Source organism: Phodopus roborovskii, unplaced genomic scaffold (assembly GCF_943737965.1).
Source record: "Phodopus roborovskii unplaced genomic scaffold, PHOROB, whole genome shotgun sequence".
In the NCBI taxonomy this organism is placed as follows: domain Eukaryota; kingdom Metazoa; phylum Chordata; class Mammalia; order Rodentia; family Cricetidae; genus Phodopus; species Phodopus roborovskii.
Window position 1 is genome coordinate 17,243,465 of NW_026126448.1, and position 20,942 is coordinate 17,264,406.

Genomic DNA, 20,942 nt, shown 5'->3' on the forward strand with positions numbered 1-20,942 from the left:
TGTATGTACCGGGTTCCCGGCTAAATGTTTTACATGTATCATTGTATTCTAATAATCACTAAGAGACAGAAATCATGATTTGTTTTATTCACAAGAAAACTATTGGTAAGTCAGGATTCAAACATTGGTGAGGCATATAATCCAAAAACCTTCTTTCAGTTCATAACTTCAACCTCTTCCTCCAAAGTTAGAGATGCTAACAAGAACTAAAACATTTAAATGTTCCCTTCTCTTCATAGTCTTTAACAGATGGGCTTTCTTGGACCAACAGTCAGTATCATTTTATTTTTAAGTTGTGGCTAAAAGGTGGTGATGAGTTTCCTTTTTTCTATGGCTAAATGAAATTTACCTAATAATAAGAACTGGAGGGGGTAAAAACCCTCACACTTCAGTAATTCAATCACTAATGTAAATCTTAACTTGTATTGGGAAAAACCCCATCCAATAAGTGGCCTTAATAATTTGAAAAGTGGGACTACAAAGGTACTGGCTGTTCTTGCAGAGAACCTGGATTCCTGGCACCTACATGGTAGCCCACAGTCATCTGTGGCATCTGCTATCACCAGGCACATGCAGAGGGTACATACATACATTTAGATAAAACACTCATGCACATATAAAAATAAATCTTTAAAAAAGCTGAAAGTGAACTGTATCAAAAGTGAGAGTACCTACTGTTCAATTCTAACAAGTTTTATACTTCACCATATATATTGTACTCTATGACACACTACCTAGTTAAGTACAGTACAAAACTAAAGAACAAAATCTATCATCTGGCTAATAACTAGAATATATCCTAGCACCACCAGGTTATTAACTGAATCAATTTGATATTGTCCTTTAAAATGTGAGGTTTGGTAGTGACAGGGTAGGAGAGTAGTCAATTCACATAGTTAATAGAGTAGCAGAAGCACTCTTTGATCATGACAGCCAAAAGAAAATCTGAATAGGAAACAATGACCTATTTCTGAGGGTGTCTTTTAAGGGCAAGGAGCTTGACTTTGTGGTTCTTTTTTATTATGAGACGTAGCTATATGATTAAGAATCTATTCTCTTCTCCCTGAAGCCCAGGAAATTCTTTTATGTATTCATGGAGTCCAAAGATTATGCTGGGTAACATCCTTTATGACTTTCTTGTTTGTTTTTTGAGACAGGGTTTCTCTGTAGTTTTAGAGCCTGTTCTGGAACTCACTCTGTAGACTAGGCTGGCCTCGAACTCACAAAGATCCGCCTGCCTCCCAAGTGCTGGAGATTAAAGATGTGCACTACCACTGCCAGGCTATGACTTATTTTTTTAATTAAAACCTCACTGAACCTGGAGCTCACCAATTGGCCAATGAGCATCTGGGATCCTGCTGTCTCTGTCTCAGTGCTGAGAACTACACATGCAAACATTCACAAAACATAAATATATTAAAGAATTAAAGAAACACAGGACTACTGTTCTCATTCAATTGAACAAAATCACAAAAAAATTCCTAAGTACTTTTAGAAAATTCAGTTATGGCTTGATACAGTAGTGCTTAGTACATGGGAGGCCCTAGGATTCAATCCTCAGCACAGATAGGCAGACACACACACACATGAGCACAAACTCTCAGTGTCTGTATGTGATAAACTGCTTCTGTCTAACTAAATGAAAATGAGAAGGTATCGTAATAAGTTTATTTATTTATAATAAATACATAAATGAATAAATAGGTTTTTCTGTGTAGCCCTGGCTATCTTCAAACTCACAGAGATCTGCCTGCATTTGCCTCTTGAGTACTGGGACTAAAGAGATGTACCACCGCCACTCAGCTAAAAATCCTTTTAAAAGGAGGTGGCAAGATGGCTGACCAGATAAAGGAGCTTGCTTATACACGCCTAATGACATGAGTTCAAGTCCTAGAACCCACAGAAAAATGGAAGAGAACTGATTCTACAAAGTTATCCTGACCTCCACAAGCATGCCATGTCAAACATTCCACTTAATATCTCCCTCTATCTCTCTGACTGACATACACACAGAAATTGAACAGTCCTTTAAAAAAGAATTAGCAAACTAAGCAAATGTGATTTAGGACTAAGAAAGTGATGCAAATTGGCCTAACAGTACAGAGGCTAGGGATTTTGCCTATCATGTATAAGCCCTTGGATTGAGTTTCTAGGACCACAAAAGTCAATCTATCAATAAGGTAACCTAATACAGAATAAAGGAAAAATACTATTAGGGTATTTGTAAATACTGCTAGTAAATGCAGAAAATGAATTTAACAAAATTTGCTAATTGTTCATATGATAAAAATTATCACTTATAACCAGAGGGAATTTCCCTAACCTATAAGAGCATCTATGATAAACATGTATCATCTATGAAAACCTGTATCATATTTAATGTGCTTGAGGATACAGGCAGTTGAAAAGAAATCAACTGTCTTTATTTATAGATAGTATCATATAACAGCAAATTCTAAAATATCTATTAAAAAGTTTACAAAATAGAAAAATTCAGCATAAATATATGATATAGTCAAAATATTAAAAAAATAAGTATTTCTATTTCTAGCAATGACCAACTAGATATTGAAAAAATGTAAATATAATTTAACACAGCATAAACAAGCATTAAATAGTTATGAATGAACTTAACAAAGTATACAAGACCTGAAGACCTGTAATAATAAAAGCCAAAATATATTGAAAGAAATTTAAAATTACATTAATAAATGAATCAATATATCATTGATTCATTGATGTTTATAGAAGGACGTGGAGGATCAGCAGCAGTTCAAGTCATCTCCAAATACATGATGAGTTCAAGGCCAGCCTGGATCATAAGAAATCCTGTCTTCCAAAAAAAAAAAAAAAAAAAAAAGCAAGGGGAAAAAAAACCAGGTATGGTGTTGTATGCCTTAATCGGTGGGGATCTCTGAGATCCAGGCCAGCTGGTCTACAGAGTGAGTTCTAGGACAGCCAAGGTTACACAGAGAAACTTGAAAAACAAGCAAGCAGCAACAAAAAACAAGTAAAAGTATATTTGTTGACAATATAGCTATCTGTATAGACCTGATAATAGCTAATAAATAGCCCAGGTATGGTGGCACATGTATTTCAGAGGCATGCATAGGCAGGCAGATCTCTGTAAGCCTGGTCTATGTAGTTACATACCAACCAACCAACCAAAACCCCACCAGCTGAAGGGTGGGGAAAAGAGGACCTGAGTTTGAATTCCCAGCAGCTAAGCTAGGATCAGTTGTGGTGGTGCAACCCTTTAATGCCAGCACCTGGGAGGCAAAGGCAGGCAGGCAGGCAGATCTCTGAATTCAAGACCAGCCTAATCTACATACAGCAATCCAGGACAGCCAGGGCTATACAGAAAAACCCTGTCTTAAAAAACAAAAACAAACAAACAAAGGGCCCGTATGTGTGTGTAACTACACATGCCTACAGACTCAGAGCAGGAACAGATGAATCTAGGACCTTGAGAGCTTGTTCAGCTAGCCTAACCTAACCTGAATTTTGATTAATATATAAGAATCAACTGAATTTTTAAATACTACCACAGGAACAGATACCTATTTGTATGTAGGGGGTGTTTTTGAAGCAGGATCTCATGTAGTTCAGGCTGGTCTCAAATTTCTAAATGCTGGCATTACACTTGTGTGCTATAATACTTAGATACTGAAATTCTAAAATACATCTTTCTAAATTCTAAAAAACATCACCATATAAAATACTCGGGGATTCCAAAGATGTGCAAGAATGTATATATCAAAAGCTATAAAACAGCTACACATGGAGGCTCAAATCTGTACGACCAACACTTAGAAGGCTAAAGCAGAATAGGAAGTTCAAGGCCAGCTGGCGCACACCTTTAATCCCAGCACTCCCGAGGCAGAGGCGTGTGGACCTCTGTGAGTTGGAGACCAGCCTGATCTACAGAGCAAGTTCCAGGATAGCTAGGGATACACAAAGAAACCCTGTCTGGAAAACAAAAGTTCAAGGGCAGTCTGAGCTACATAAAAGCTTGAAGATACTGGAGGTTATAAAATACTATTGAAAGAAACTGAATATTTGGATAATTAAGGATCAAAATAGTCAAGTTATTCATGCTTACTGAATTTTACCCAATTTCTATAAATCCAATGCAATTTTAATAAAATCCCAGGAGGCTTTTTAAATAAATTGATAGGCTCACTCTAAAAGTTAAGCATCTGGGTGCTGGGGAGTAGCTTAGGGGTTAGGAGCATTGGCTGCTCTTCCAGAGGACTTGGATTCAATTCCCAGCACCCACATGGCAGCTCAGAACCATCTTTAACTCCAGTTCAGGGGATCCAATACCCTCTTCTGGCTCTGAGGATATTGCGCACACATGGTACACAGACATATATGCAGGTAAAACACCCCTACACACAATAAAAATAAAAATTAAAAATTAAATAAAATGTATTCATCAATACAAAGAAAATATAATAGCCAAAATAAGTACAAAATAAAATTAATGGAAGATACTAGAATCTTTTTCTCTGTAGACTCAGATTAACTGGTTTTCAACAAAGGTACAAAAGGTAAAAAAAAAAAAATCATTCAAAAATGAGTAGTCCTCACAATAAACAGTAGAAAAACTGAAATCCCCTACATAAAAATAAACCAGGGCCACACAGAGAAACCCTGTCTTGAAAAGCCACCAAACAAACAAATACATAAAAATAAGAAGAGGAGGACGGGCTGACAAGATGGCTCAGAAGTAAGATGCTTTCCCACCAAGCTGACCACCTGAGTTTGACCTGTGATACACACACATGGTGAGGAGAGAACTGACTGACTCCTGCAAGCTGTCCTCTGACTTTCACATTCATGCTTCGACACACACCCTCACACACACACACACACACACACAAATAATGTAATTTTCAAAAGTTAAAAAATAAAGGAAAAAACAAGAAACAACCTTGGTTTCTATCTTGTACTATATACAAAGTAATCTCAGAATAGATAACAGATCTGGCTCTAACAGCTAATGTTCTAAAATATACTTGAATCAGGTAAAGATTACTTAGCATAGGAAAATATATAATTCATAAAATGAAAAGCTAGAGGGGCTGGAGATATGGTTTAGCAGTTAAGAGCACTGGCTGCTTTTCCAGATATCCCAGGTTCAATTCCCAGCACCCACATGGCAGCTCATAACTGCCTGTAATTCCAGTTTCAGGGGACCCAACAACTTCACACAGACATATGCAGGCAAAACATGAATGCACATGAAATAAAAATAAATCATTTAAAAAAGTGAAAAGATAGAAACAACAAATAGTAAACAAATGATACGGATAGTCTTCCAACATATAAAAATAAAATACCATTTTGTCTACTTTCAGATATATATCACAAAAAGCTAAGCATGATGGCTCATATTCATAATCCCATCATTCAGGAGGCTAAGGTTAGGAGGATAAACACAAATTTGAGGCCAGCCTGGGTTATACAGTGCGTTTCAAGCTAGTCTGGGTTACAGAGTGAGTCTCCCATCTCCCCCAGACAAGGCTTCTCTGTGTAGCCCTAGCTGTCCTGAAACTCACTGAGAATTGCCTGCCTGGGCCTCCCAAGTTCTAGGATTGAAGATGTGCATCACCACCACTCAGCAAGAACCCATCTTAAAACAGACTACAAAAATGAGGACTATTCATTTTTGACTCAAAAGGAGTTACTAACAGACCCTTGTTCACAGTAGCACTATTTACATCAACCAGGACAACTAGTTGTACACATACACAACAGAATAGGTTAAAAAGGATGTCTGTCAGGTGGTGGTGGTGGCACATGTCTTTAATCCCAGCACTTGGGAGGAAGAGGCAGGTGGTTCTCAGTGAGTTCCAGCTCAGTCTGGTCTACAGAGTGAGTTTCAGGGCAGCCAGGATGGTTACACAGAGAAACCCTGCTTGAAGAACTAAAGGGTTGTCTGTTATATGCCATAATAGGAATGAGTCTTGGATATATTAAGTGAAAAAGGCCACTCTTAAGAAAACAAAGTCTGTATGTTTTCATCAATATGAAGCATCTAAAGTAGGCAAATTCATAACAACAGAAAACAGAATGACACTAACCAGGGACTGGGGTATGCAGGGAAGGGGAGCTGTTTATTGACAGGTACAGAGTTTCAGATTTGGTAGCTGGGTGGTGAGTGACTCACACCTTTAAATCCCAGCACTTGGGAGGCAGAGGCAGGCGGATCTCTGAATTCAGAGACCAGTCTGGTCTACAAGAGCTAGTTCTAGGACAGCCACCAAAGCTACAGAGAAACCCTGTCTTGAAAAACCAAACCAAACCAAACCAAAACAAAACAAAAAACCCCCCAGAATTTCAATTTGGAATATGAAAAAGTTCTGGAGAGGGGCTGGAGAGAAGGCTCAGCGATTAAGAGCACTGCCTGGTCTTCCTGAGTTCCTGAGTCCAATTCTCAGCAACCACATGGAGGCCCACAACCATCTATAGTGGGATCTGATGTCCTCTTCTGGCATAAAGATATACACAGGGCATTCATACACATAAATGAATAAATCTTAAAAAAAAAAAAAAAGAAGACTCACATGACCAAATGACTCACATGACACTTATAAATGGATTAATACAGTGGGCTAACATAGTAAATTTTATGCTATTGAACTAATTTAAAAATAAAGATTAATGGTTGTATGAGAATAGATGCCTACTTGAAGGAACTCCCAATGGTCAAATTTGAGATAAACTGAGCATCAGAAAGAATAGGAGCAGGGGCAGGGGCTGGAGAGATGGCTCAGAGGTTAAGAGCACTGGCTGTTCTACCAGAGGACCTGAGTTCAATTCCCAGCACCAGATTTCTATAATGAGATCTGGTGCCCTCTTCTGATGTACAAGCATGCATACAGATAATTTTATACATCATAAATAAATAAAATCTTAAAAAAAAAGAAAAAGAAAGAATAGGAGCAGCTCTGCAGTTAAGAGCAACTGCTGCTCTTATAGAGGACTTGGGTTCAATTCTCAGCACCCACATGACAGCTCACAGCTGTCTGTAACTCCAGTTTCAGGGAACCTGACACCCTCACATAGACATACTTGCAGGCAAAACACTAAACTCATTAAACAAAACAAAAACAAAACAAACAAAATTAAGAATGTAAACTACCTCTGAAAAAAGACTTACATTAAAAGATTGAGACAACAATTAAAGATGTGAACCTTCATCAGATTCTGCCTCAAATTACATTTGGAAAACTTGTGAATACTGGAATATGGGCTAGATGTTAGATGGTCCTAAGAAGTAATATTTAAACCAGGCAATGGTGGTACATGCCTTTAATCCCAGCACTCAGGAGGGAAAAGCAGACAGAGCTCTATGAGTTCCAGGACAGTCAGGACTACAAAAAGTCTCAAAAAAGAAAAATAAATAATCAATGAACATAAAATTTAACCTTACTAATTAAAACAGTTAAATTTGTCTATCAATATCAATGACAATAAAAATGTCAGTTTTTGGTCAGGACAACTGTAACATGTAACAAGAGCTTTTAAAATGTTTATATACTTTACCTAGTAATTCCACTTCTAGGCATTCATCCTATAGAAATAAGAGTCATACATAAACATTTATTGACTAGAATGTTCACTACAACATTATTTATGAAAATACACACAACCTAATTATCTAAGATAGAATATTTTGTAAAAAGGTTGCCCTCAAACAATATTTTTAAGAAACTTTATATTTCTGTATTTAAGGGGGAGGGGGAGGACTCAAACACAAGGCCCAGCTCTCTTCTCCCACCACGTGATTCTGCAAATCAAACTCAAAAGCATCAAGTTTGGCTAACACAGCCTTTTCTTACTGAGCAACTTCACTGATCCCAAACTCACTTTAGCTGAGGTTGGTCTCATGTTTCTAATCTTTCTAAGCACTAGGATTATAGGTGTATTCCAGAAGCTAAAAATTTATTTGGAGACAAGATTTTTCATTCTGTATGTAGTCCAGGCTCTTAAATGCTGGGATTATATAGGTATGTACCACCACCCACTCCCAACTATATATATATATATATATATCTTTATTTCCTTACTCATTTATTAATTTTACTTATTATTGAAAGGTTTATTTTTGTGTGTTTGCCTATACCAGTGGTTCTCAACCTGTGGGTTGCTTGACTCTTTCACAGATCCTAAGACCCCTGGGAAACACAGATATTTACATTATGATTCATAATAGCAGCAAAATTATGAAATAGCAATGAAAAAAATTTTACGGCTGGAGGGGTCACCACAACATGAGGAACTGTATTAAAGAGCCACAATATTAGGAGGTTGAGAACCACTGGCTTACATGTATGTATAATACATGCATGCCTGGTATTAGCAAAGGCCAGAAAAGGGCACTGGATCCCTGGAGTTACAGAAGACTGTGAGCTGCCATGTGGGTACTAGGAACTAAATCTGGTCTTCTGCAAAAAAAAGCAGTTAAGTCTGATTAACTTGTACCATCTCTTTTAAGACCCTTGCTTATTTTATTTTGGTTTTTCGAGACAGGGTTTCTCTGTGTAGCCCTGGTTGTCCTGGCAAAACCCTTGTTTTAAAATTACTGGATGTGTGTGTGATGTATGTAGGTTCATGACCCATGGCACATCTGTGGAGGTCATAAAACCTTTGTGGAGTCAGTTCTCTCCTTCCACTTTGACATGACACTGGGGATTTAACTCAGGCCACCAGACTAATGCTACTCACTGAGCTATCTAACAAGCCCTTGGCTAAAAATACTAATGTGTAAAGCAGGCACAGTGATACACTCAGCACTAAGGAGGATTATAAATTGGAAGACTGAGGACAGCCTGGGCCATACAGCAAGACATTATCTCAAAAACAACAAACAAAACATTTAAATATAGAACAGTTAACATGAAAGAGTCCTTAAATACATTAAGTATAGCCAAGTAGTACACAACTTTAATCCCAGTACTCAGGAGGCAGAGGCAGATGGATCGCTGAGTTTAGGAGCACCCTGATCTACAGAGTGAGTTCCAGGACAGCCAGGACTACAAAAAGAAACCCTGTCACAAAAAACAAACACCCAAACCCCCCCCCAAAAAAAGCAATTTACAAATTGAGATTTTCCCTCTATAGGCTCTACTTTATAGGAAAGACAAGGTCAAAATGTTAATTTTGATATTTGTTGGTAGCAGTATAGATTGAGAGGTTGAAAGGATTGCTTTGAATTCAAGGATAGTCTAGGATGCACTGTGAAACCCTATCTCAAAAAGAAACAAACAAAAAAAGGAAAAATAAAGACTATATCTGTGCTTTCCTCATTTGCAATATGGAATACAAAAACTTCAAAATTTGACTGGCCAGGTATGGTGGCTTGAATGAGAATGGCCCCTACAGATTGACATGTATGAATGCTTGATCCCCAGTTAGTTGGGGGGGGGGGGGTTCTTCCGGTTTTCAAAAGGCTTCCTCTCTCTCTCTCTGCCTGCTGACTATAGCTGAGGATGTAAAACAGCTCTCAGCTATTGCTCCAGCTCCTGTCTGCTTCCCACCGTGATGATCATGGACTTACCCTCTAAAACTGTATGCAGCACCTTCCTCCCACCTCCAATGTTTTCTTTTATAATCGTTGTCTTGGTCATGGTGTCTCTTCACAGCAATAAAAAAGTAACTAGGACACTTGGGATGCAGCTCAGTTGCAAGACAGCTTGCCTAGCACAAAGGAAGCACTGAACTCCAACCCTAGCACTATAAACCTGGCATGAGGGCTGGAGAGATGGCTTAGCTATTAAAGGCTAGGCTCACAACCAAAAATAAACCTGGCATGGTATGAACCTGTAATTCCAGTACTCAGAAGGTAAAGGCAGATGGTTAAGAAATTCCTCTAACCTAGTATTCAGGAAGCAGAGGAAGATCTCTGTTAAATTCAAGGCCAGCCTGTTCTTACATACCAAGTTCCAGGCCAGCCAGAGATAGCCAGTAAGACTTTTGTCTAAAAAGTTCAAGCTCATCTTCAGCTACACAGTGGTAAGAGGCCAGCCTGAACTACATGATGCTCCATCTCAAAGAATCCCTCAAAGACCTAAGACTGTGCATGTGTACACTGTGACTACTGCACAGGGAAAGTGACACAAAAACTTAGTACTGGGTTAGGGAGATGGTTCACCGGGTAAAATTAATTGCTGCATAAGCCTAAGGAATTTGGGTTCCTAATATCCATGTCAAAAGAGCTGAGCAAAACAGTAAATGCAACTCCAGCAGTGGTGAGATAGAAAAGTGGATCCCAAGGTTTTGATGGCCAGCCGGGTCTAGTTATAATAGCAATCAGCTCCATGTTCAGTGAAAGAACCTGTCTCAAAAAGTAAGGTACAGAATGAAAACGAAGATATCAGATTATCAATCCCTAGCCTCCACATACATGTGCATGTTCAAGTACACGTACACGTGCGCGCGCGCGCGCGCACACACACACACACACACACACACACACACACACACACGAACAAGGGAAAACAATGAAGGGCTGGTAAAATGGCTAAGTAGGCAAAGGCATTTGTTATTTATATAATAATTTATATGTTTATATGTAAATCCAATTTACTTAATTCAATACTTAAATTCAAATCCATGGAACCTACATAAAGGTGGAAAGCACTGACTCCAAAAAGATGCCATTTGCCTAACACATGCAAGCCATGATATATACCACCACATACCATACACACTCATTTTCATCTTCCTCTGAAAATACACTATCCTCTGCTGACTGACAGTTTCTAGCCAGAATGTCCTCCTTCTTACTTGCATTTCCTAGATCTGACCCAGTCTTTTCTGACTCTTCACTCTGCAGCAGCCCAGAGCATTGGGAATTAAATTACATAAAGACCAAGTTTTTAATGGTATAGCCTCCCCTGATGAGCTCAACATTCTCAGCTTGAGGGTGTGCCTGAAACCAATAACAATGCTATTTAATTAACACAAAAAGCTTGGTAATCTGTTTTTCTTTCACTTTTACTCTATTTCCTTGTAGTAAACATTTTAACAGCTGCACATACTGCTGCTCCTGAGATAGGGAATTCCCCACGTCCCTGCCAAAATCCTGGAGTCCTCACTTACACATGAGAGTACTTTCCTCCAGTCCAGGAGTACCTAGATCCCCCTTTCTTTGAGCCCCACATTTAGTAAACTGAGTAATTCTGGTAAACTGAGTCACTCCAGACCACTGAAGAAAGGGCCACTCAAAGATGAAATGAAGCCTTGAAAGGTCACTCAGGTTCAGGCTGTCTCCCTATTCCTTCAAGGATTCACTGCATCCTTGAATGGCTCTCTGTCTTCAGTTCTCCTGCCTGATTCAGTTTACCAGCAACACTGTTTCACTTATCACTATTTTTGTCAAGGCTATTTCATTTTATTTTACAAGTTTTTTTGTTTGTTAAACAAATACAGTGCCAGAAGAGGGCATCAGATCCCACCATAGATGGTTGTGAGCCACCATGTAGTTACTGGGAATTGAACTCAGGACCTCTGGAAGAGCAGCCAGTGCCCTTAACCTCTGAGCCATCTCTCCAGCCCAAGGTGTTTTGTTGGTTTGTTTGTTTTATGACATTTGTTGAGACTTAAAATATATCACACTATCTTAACTATAAAAGCTCTACCATGACCCAAGTAAGTGGCAAACACCACTAATCCCAGCACTTAGGGATTTGAGTTTGAGGCCAGCCTGGTCTACAAAGTGAGTTTCAGGAAAGCCAGTACTACTACAAAGATCCTGTCTCTAAAACAAACAAACAAATAAAATAACAAAAAAAGATGAACTTTTCAAAGATTTTTAAAAAGTTTTATTGTATGTGTATACGAGTGTTTACCTGAACACATGTATGTGCACCAAATGCAAGCTTAGACCCAGCAATGGCCAGAAGAGGGCATCAGATTCCCTGGAACTGGAGTTACAAGGTTTTTTTTGAGACAGGGTTTCTCTGTATTGCTTTGGAGCCTGTCCTGGAACTTACTCTGTAGACCAGGCTGGCCTCGAACTCAAAGAGATCCTCCTGCCTCTGCCTCCCGAGTGCTGGGATTAAAGGTGTTGTTTTGTTTTTCTATACATTACAGTTTGTAAATTCTCATGTGGGCTCTGGGAAACAAATCTGGGGTCTCTGCAAAAGTAGTAAATGTTTTTAACCACTAAGCCATCACTCCAGCTCTAAACTTTCTTGTCAATAATGCTATCTAAAATAAATTCTATTAGCAAAAATTATATTAGCTTGCATTAAATACTGTCCTACACATAATACTTGCATTTGCATAAGTAAATTATGTTTCACACAAGCTAAACTACATTGTTTTCACTTTGCAAACAAGTTTTTAGTGCTCAAGACACCATCTAGCCAACAGTAGTGCCAGGATATAACCCAGAAGTTGTGCCAGTGGTAAGGCTCATCTGAAGGCACATGCTGCAACTGCCTAATGACCCACATGGGGAAGAAAACTGACTCTTCTATAAGTTGTCCTCCATACATGCATTGTGGCTGCACATCTCTACATACATGCTCACATATGTACAAAAGAAATAAAATGTAATAAAATAAAAATACCTAGAAGTTAGCTCTAAACTTTTTTTTTTTTAATCACTAAAGTCTGTTGCTTTCCCACTGTATTTCTAACTATTCTTTGAAAATAGAATATAAATTTAGTAATTTTGGGAGAGGGATTGCTGAATGAGAAAGTAAATGAAAAGAATGCTAAAATGTGAGCAACTGCACCTTGCTTTGCATGGACAATTTTCATTGAACACTTCATATGAAAAAGGAAAATATAACTAGATATCAGTGCCAACTCTTAGGCTACAAAAGAAGTCATCTCACGGGGAGAAAAGTAACAACTAAGATTTTTCTTCTTTTAACAAACTTGAAGATGCACAAATCTGTTTAAAGCCTGACTTCCAATGATATGGGTGGGGAAATATCTTTATTTCTAACAGACTTAATAATTCAAACAAAAAGATTTCATCAGCAGAGGGCTAAGAAATGAACATCAGTGATACAGTGATATCTAATTGCTTCATAAAACCATGAATAAAAAAAGGGAGTTATTTTTAAGAATTTCTTATGATGGATGTCAGCATTCATCTGTAGTCTTAAAAACAGAAACTACTAACCTTCAAGAGAAAGGAAGCTCTGCTCTGCAGAATGTCCCCCAAACTTTCCTCAGAACAGATCTGGAGTCCAACAACTCATTGCCTTTTCTATGAAATACACCTAGAAAATCTTTCTCAATCATCTTCATTCTTCCCAAACACAAACTAAAGGGGTCCCTCATTTCTACATTACTTTAAGTGTATTTCTTAAAAAAAAAAAAAAAACAAAAAAAAACACTAATCATTATTTTAGTCTAATGATCTTCTCTAGACTATGAATTCCCAGCAGGCAAAGCAAAACCCATTGCCACTCTTCCTAATCTTCAAACTTAACACTTGTAGAAGTATTCTGCTGAACAAGAAAAGAAGCTACATATTTCAATATAGAGTGACCTTTATGGGAAGAATCCTTTTATCAGTATAAAACCGCATAACTTCCCATGCCTTCAATTCTGTTCCTTTCTCTTTAGGAATTTCCTATCAGCCACTAACTAGGTGAAACAATACAGCATCTCACGGGCTGGAGAAGGAATTTCTCCATTTTGGCTTGCAAAAGCTTCTAATGAAGCACCCAGATTAGTTTGAAGAACAGAGAACATAGTTCATAATTTCAAGAGCTTGTATTGAGAAGCCAAGATGAGTCTTGAAATGCTTACATTTTACATTTAAAAGCAAAAGGCAACAAGGAAAATAATTCCACATTTTAAAAGACCCAAAACTAATTCTACTATTTGAGAAACAAAATAATAATGACAACCTCCAGTTTAAAAAAAAAAAAAAAAAGCATTAAGATCTGGGTTATAACCCTCAACTATAGGGGAGAAACTCAAAGGTCTGAGTCCCTTCTCTAATACTTGTTAGCCAAACCACTTTGCACAATTATCTGCTAAAATAATTCTTTAAAGTAAATCTTGGCATAAGAAAGTTTACTTCATCAATTTAAGAAAATTCAAAACAGCATCCCAGTTTAAGCTCATTATCATGGAAAGAAAATGCCTCAATACATGTTTTATAAGCCATTCTTTGGTTACCATGTTACCTTGGTTAGAGTCCCCTGGGTCTTCTATATGAGCAATGACTTTGCTGAGATAAATATCCTTCTGTTTTTCTAGATCTGATTGTGAAAACATCCTTGAATAAAGCAAACCAGGAGGAAAAACACTCCATTAGAACCATGAATATAGTGCTTTGTAGAAAAGTCACATATTGATAGTTAAAACAACCCAAATTTCAGAGGCAAATTCTCCAATGACAGAGGATGTAATATTAGTCACAATACAAAACTGAAATCAAGCAGAGTTTAGAAGTAAAGGAAAAAAAGAAATGTAACTCATGATAACAAAAAATATTAGAAGGTAAAAATGAAATAGCTCATAGAGAAAGCATTTGTTGAGTAATTCAAATTTAAGCAACTTCACTGAGCCACACAGAAAAAGTTAAATGAGATTAAGGCAATCATGATCTTGGTAACAACAATTTCTGGTCCTTGTTCATACTGATAGCTCTGTATGGAAAGAATTGGTGGATGAAAATATTGACTGACATTGTAAATTTCTTAGTGTTCCACCAAACAGCCTGATTTGTGTGTTTTGGTATAATTTCACTTTTAAGAAATTCACAAAGTAGGGCTGGAGAGATGGCTCAGCAGTTAACAATGCTGGCTGTTCTTCTGGAGGACCTGTGGTTCAATTCCCAGCACCCACATAGCAGCTCACAACTTTTAACTCCAGTTCCAGAAGATCTGACACTCTCTCCTAGCTTCTGTGGACACTATACACACAGGTAAAATACCTATACATGAAAAATAAAAATACAATTTCAAAAACAGGGGAAAAAACTGACAGAGCTTTCCTCAATTACATGGGAAAAGAAACAGAACCCACAAAACTAAAATTCAGTGACAAATAATCTTATTTATCATTTTTAAATGTTTAAAGCAAAACAAGTATGCCCTAAGTGTATTTAAAAAAAACTTTTCTCAATGTTTATTGTAGTAAAGCAATAGGATTTTCCAGTATATTCAATTGAAAATGCCCATATACAGATACTGCCATCTCCTGGCAACAAAAAAGTAAACTAAAAAGATGTCTCAAATCTGTAACCCAGCTGTATGCAAGAAAAGAAAAATAACACTAAATCATTTTCTAAGAGAATTTTAACCTTTTTTTGGTTAATATTCTGACTTTTTTTCAAATACGTGATCAGGCCTCCTCATACATGGGAGAAATTTTGTATTTATATAGTATCTTACTAGTATGTCTTTTTTACTTTCAAAATAACCTAGTGAGGCTGTAGAGAAGGCATCATTAGCTTCATTTTACTGACACAGAAATTGAAGTGAGAGGTTATTTGATTTGCTCAAGATAACACAAAGAGTCTGTTTATTCTCTCTGCAGGGTTCCCTGCTCCCCTGGCCCACACACACACATTAAGAAGATATTGAGAAGAGAAAGAAATGAAAGAGAACCACCAGAAACTGGAATGGTTGGTTGTACGTTACGTTACCTGGTTCTGGTTTGTAGAACAGGAATCACTTTGCCTAGTCTCCTCTCACCTTTCACCTCACCAGAATCCTTGTCGAAAGTATGCTAATTTGTTTTCCAGAAAAGATGGAAGAAATATAATAGGAGAGATAATTACTAGTTGGAAGTAATTTTAGCTGTATCATATAGCTGAAAACATCATTACTAAAGTATAATTTTGTTGTTGTTTTGTTTTTTCAACACAGGGTTTCTCTGTGTAGCCCTGGCTATCCTGGAACTCACTCTGTAGGCCAGGTTGGCCTCTGCCTCTGCAGTGTTGAGATAAAAGGCATGCACCACTACAACCCTAGCAAACTTCATTTCTTTATTTTTGGTACAAGGGACTGCTGTAGCTAATGCATGCTAGTCATACATTCTACTGCAGAGTTAAGTATATAGGAACCCTTATGAATGAAAGTAATTTCATTTCTACTGTGTCTTGAAAAACACATACTTACTCTGTTTGATGAACTGGACACAACTGGAATTCTCACTTCACAACCTGATTTATGTGATCCACTATTTTTCCAGGATGATCCCCTATTAGGTACTTCTGAATGGTTGGAAATCTGAGAGAACACAGGGTTAGGTTTCTTACTTTCAGGTATATTTTTATCAGAGGCAGTTTGTTCGATGTTATTTTTTGAAGGAGAAGAAAGCAGGGGCTCATCCCAAGCAGAGTTACTGGGATTGACCCCTTCAGGTTCAGTGCAACGTTTACTCTCATTAGGATGAAGATCATTTTCTCTTATTTGTTCCCCAAGGGAAGCAGGATTTTCTGTATCTTTGGAGGAATCGATCTTGTCCTTATCAAGCACAGGATCACAAACTGTTGGATTAAATGGTGCAACAACAGTTACTTTTATAAGATTCTTTTCAAGTACAAAGTGTCTGTTTAACGATTTACTAGGAGTTGGTCCATGACTAACTGATGTACTTAGTTGAGGTAGTTTGAAGAAGCCAGGGGTCTCAGCTGCTGGTCCCAAGCTGTACAAAGAATTTTTGTGAGGAGTACCAGGCAGAATTTGACACTTTCTCTCTCCATACTCATCATGCCCACCATCATCATCCTTCAAGAGCATCTCAATCTCTTCCTCTGTGAAACTGAAATGGCCATCATCTTCTTCTCCATCAGAAAACTCCAACAAGGAGTCATCCAATTCATCTTCATCTGAGGAACCCCAAGAAAATGGGGCATTGTCTTTAGGCAAAAAAGAGCTACCAGAAGACTGTTCAGAGGGCAACAGTGAGCACGTCATATCTGGAAAAATATGAGATTTTGCTGATGAATAAGAAATATCTTAAACTGACTCCAATCTACTATATATAGAGAAGCATCCAAGTATCTCAATTCCGTGCTTGCACTGCCATTTGTAAACTTGAGAAATAATTAAGGTATTATCATTACCAGCATTATGGAAATAAATGTTTAAGATACATTTTTTTCCAATCATGACAAAAATTATGATGAATGATAATCTGTGTTGGTGAGGCTGTAGAGACAAGCAGTCACTACTAGTAAGAGCAAAAGTTAATATGATATTTTGTGAAGAGTAACTTGGCAATATCATCTGATCTAGCAATCTCACTTCTGGAAATTTATCATATAGAACTACCTACTAAAATGTACATGGAAACATAGGATGTTCAAAGCAGTATTATTCAAAGCAGTCAAATATTAGAGGCAACCTAAACATCTGCCTCTAAGAGAAATGTTTAAAAATCATGAGACATAATATACAAGCAAAATAAATGTTCAGACACAAAGTTTACACTTTTAAAAAAGAAAACATATTACTTTCCTGTTCTGGTGACTGAACCTGGAGCCTCATGTTTGCAATTCAAGCCCTTTGTAGTGAATTATATACCCAGACTATTTTTTTTACTTTTTACTTTTAGACAGGGTCTTACTATGGTGCCCAGACTGGACCTAACTTGCTCAACCCAATCTTGAATCCTCCTGCCTCAGCCTCCACAGAAGCTGGGATTCCAGGCCTGTGATCCAACTTAAACACGTGTTATTTTTTTAAATGAAATGAAATTTAAAAAGAAAAAAATCAGGAGAGGGAGGGAGATAAATGTTGCTGGGTATAGTGAGAGATACATGCCCTTAATCCCAGCACTCAGGAGGTAAAAGCAGGTGATTATAGGTCAGCCAGAGCTATACAATGAGACCCTGTTTCAAAAAACAAAAATTAAAATGTCTTCCATACTGTGCGGAGCTGCTGAAGCAATCTCTGCCTTTGCCACGAGACCAAATGGAAAAAGGTTTCAACTCCTGCTGGCTGTTCCTTTCAGAAGACTTGTCAAAGTGATTGACTCCCACCTTCCTGCAGGCACAAAGAAAATTAAAGGATCTTCTCATCACTTTCAACTCTGCTAATTACAAAGTCAACTGCATTATGCTTCAAGGTGTTCCATCTATTAATTTTGATCTTGATTTTTTTTAAAATACCAGCAAGTTGGATTATTTTCAGTGAAGAACACCAAAGAAAAATCTTTAGAAGAAAAAAATTATGCAACTATGAACTGATTTAGTTCCTCCCAACAACTGTTTTTTTTTGGATTTTTCGAGACAGGGTTTCTCTGTGTAGCTTTGTAGACCAGACTGGCCTTGAACTCACAGAGATCGTCCTGCCTCTGCCTCCCAAGTACTGGGATTAAAGGCATCCACCACCATTGCCCAGCTAGAACAGTGGGGTAAATGAGGACTGAGAGTCCTAAGAGCTCTGTTACTAACAAGCTGTCCATTAGTCACTTAACCATTTGAATTTGTTTCCTTGCAAAATAGAAAAGGGTTGGAAAAGTAGATTCTACCAAGTTCTAAAAATTATGACCATATCAATCAACCCCTCCCTCATTTTAATGTATATAAAATATAAAGAAAAAGTCAGCAAAGCTATAAACACAACAATTGTTGATTATCAACTACAGGGTCAAGCGTCAATGTCCTATTCTTTTTCTACTTGAATGTTTACTTGTATAACTGAAACAGAGGTAGGTGTAGGTGTGTGTGTGTGTGTGTGTGTGTGTGTGTGTGTGTGTGTGTGTGTGTGTTCATAAGGGGCTGGGGTTACAGGCACACAATACCACACCTACTTTATTTAATACTGGGGATTCTGCAGAGGGCAAGTGCTTGTTTTCTCAGAGTCTCATATACTCCAGGCTGGCTTCCAAATCACTATTCAGTGGAGGATGATGGCCTTGAACTGATCCTCCTCCTTCCACCTCCCAAGTGCTAGAATTAAAGGAATTACCTCTAGACCAGCTTCCTTTATAACTTTTTAAACTGTAAAATTTCCTTCACTCCATACCAGACCTTGACTTTCAGCTTTAATTCATACATTCCTTCAGCAATAATTTTCTGAGCTACATAATATGTCTCTATAACTTTTGAGAAATAAATATGATTCCCATAATTTTAGGTTTTTTGTTGTTTTGTTTTTCAAAACAAGGTTTCTCTGTGTAGCTCTAGCTGTTCTAGAAATTGATCTGTAAACCAGGGTGGCCTCAGACTCAAGAGATTCACCTGTCTTTGCCTCCCAAGTGCTGGGATTAAAGATCTGCTCCATCATGCCTGGCAACATATAATCTTGTTAGCAAGGAAACACCAAAAATTAAGTTTTAATATGATAATAACATGATATAGACAATAAAGCACTAAAAAGAAAAGAGGAGAAAATATAGCATTTTATAATTAGAAGGGATCTAGTTAACTCAGAGTGATGGACCACACATGGTAGTGATGCCTCTAATCTAAGCACTAAGCAGACAAACTCTAAATTCAAGGTCAGCCCGACTTGTACAGTGAGCCAGCCAAAGTTAAACAGTCTCAAAACATCCTGTTTCAAAAATAAAATAAATAACAGTTAAAAAAAAAAAAAAAGGCATGATTAGGGTAGAAAGAAAATATAAAGTCATTTTTGGCCCAGCGACTAAGTTATTTATAGATTAAAATCATCTTTTTGACAGCAGTAGCAGTGCTTTTACAAAGTGAAAGTATTATTTTTTAAGTTTTAAAAAACCTCGCTTAGGGCTAGAGAGATGGCTCAGCAGTTAAATGCACTGGCTGTTCTTCCAGAGGACCCTGGCTCAAATCCCAGCACCCACACAGCAACTCACAACTGTCTATAAACTTCAGTTCCAGGGGATCTGATAACCTCACACAGACATACATGCAGGCATTATACCAATGTACATAGAATAAAAATAAATTATGAAAGAAAGAAGGAAGGAAGGAAGGAAGGAAAGAAAGAAAGAAAGAAAAAAGAAAGAAAGAAACAAACAAACAAACCTTGCTGGGCTGTGGTGGCACACACCTTTAATACCAGCACCTAAGAGGTAGAGGTAGATGGAGCTCTGAGTTTGAGGCCAGCCTGGACTACATAGTGAGTTCCAGGTCTGCCATGGCTGTTACACAAAGAAATCCTAGCTTTAAAAAAACAAACAAACAAAAAAACCCACTAGTGGCAGCTCATAATATAATCCCTCTACTTGGAAACTAGAATGGATTACACGGAAAGGATTATCACCATCCTCAACACCCCCCCCCAAAAAAACCCAACAATTTCAGATTATTAATACAAATGTCACAAGCACTGAGCTCAAGCAACCGCACCCAGTTTCTGGGCCACTGCCCCCTCATGCCAATCACTCTAAAAAAAAACATATAGTTCAAGCACTTGCTTGGCCAAATGCAACATTCAGTAAATTTTCATAGTGAAAGCAGGGAGGAAAAAAGTAAACTTAAACTCACTACATAATAATGCTAGAGCAAGAATCCAAACCAAAGACTAATTCCAAAAGTAATTTTCTCCTCTCTCTTTTATGATAGACTTGCCTCCAGAGTCATTTATCAAATGGAAAAATTAGAATTCAAATTTAGTATGCTTGCTAATAAACTATGGGATATGTAAATATTGAAGACAGATTTTTATTACTTGGAAAAATAACTTAAACTACCTTAAAATGTACCAGAAGCTACTCTTGACCTCACCCATTATCCAAAGTCACAAAGCTGGCTCTTTTGAGCTTCTCTCATTATGAGCCAAATGGCAAAATCATCTAAAACAATATCATATACAGACAGAAAAAAAATTTAACTAACATAAATCATTCTCTTTGCAACTTTCCTGAATTTCAAAAATTCTTTTTATTATAATTTAAAACAAGTAGGCCTGGCATGGTGGTGAATGCCTTTAATCCCAGTAGTCTGGAGGCAGAGGCAGGCAGACCTCTGCAAGTTTGAGGACAGCCTTGTCTAAAAAGGAAGTCTCCAAAACAACAACAAC

At 37.6% G+C, this 20,942-nt stretch overlaps 1 protein-coding gene across 6 annotated transcripts in view; it reads right to left on the reverse strand.

Moving 5' to 3' along the window:
- The window catches only part of S100pbp (S100P binding protein), a 34,839-nt gene that overhangs the window by 9,746 nt on the left and 4,151 nt on the right, over positions 1–20,942 (reverse strand). For 2 of the 6 annotated variants that reach the window (XM_051188897.1, XM_051188899.1), the window contains exons 2-4: positions 17,865–17,981; positions 16,110–16,912; positions 15,635–15,717 (exon numbers count right to left, since the gene is read on the reverse strand). In XM_051188897.1, the coding sequence (XP_051044854.1) occupies positions 15,635–15,717; positions 16,110–16,910 (884 nt within the window). In that variant the 5' untranslated portion in view covers positions 16,911–16,912; positions 17,865–17,981. Of the gene's footprint in view, positions 1–7,554; positions 7,583–14,168; positions 14,261–15,634; positions 15,718–16,109; positions 16,913–17,864; positions 17,982–20,942 lie in introns of all 6 variants that reach the window. The other 4 variants (XM_051188898.1, XM_051188900.1, XM_051188903.1 and 1 more) reach the window with 3 other exon arrangements.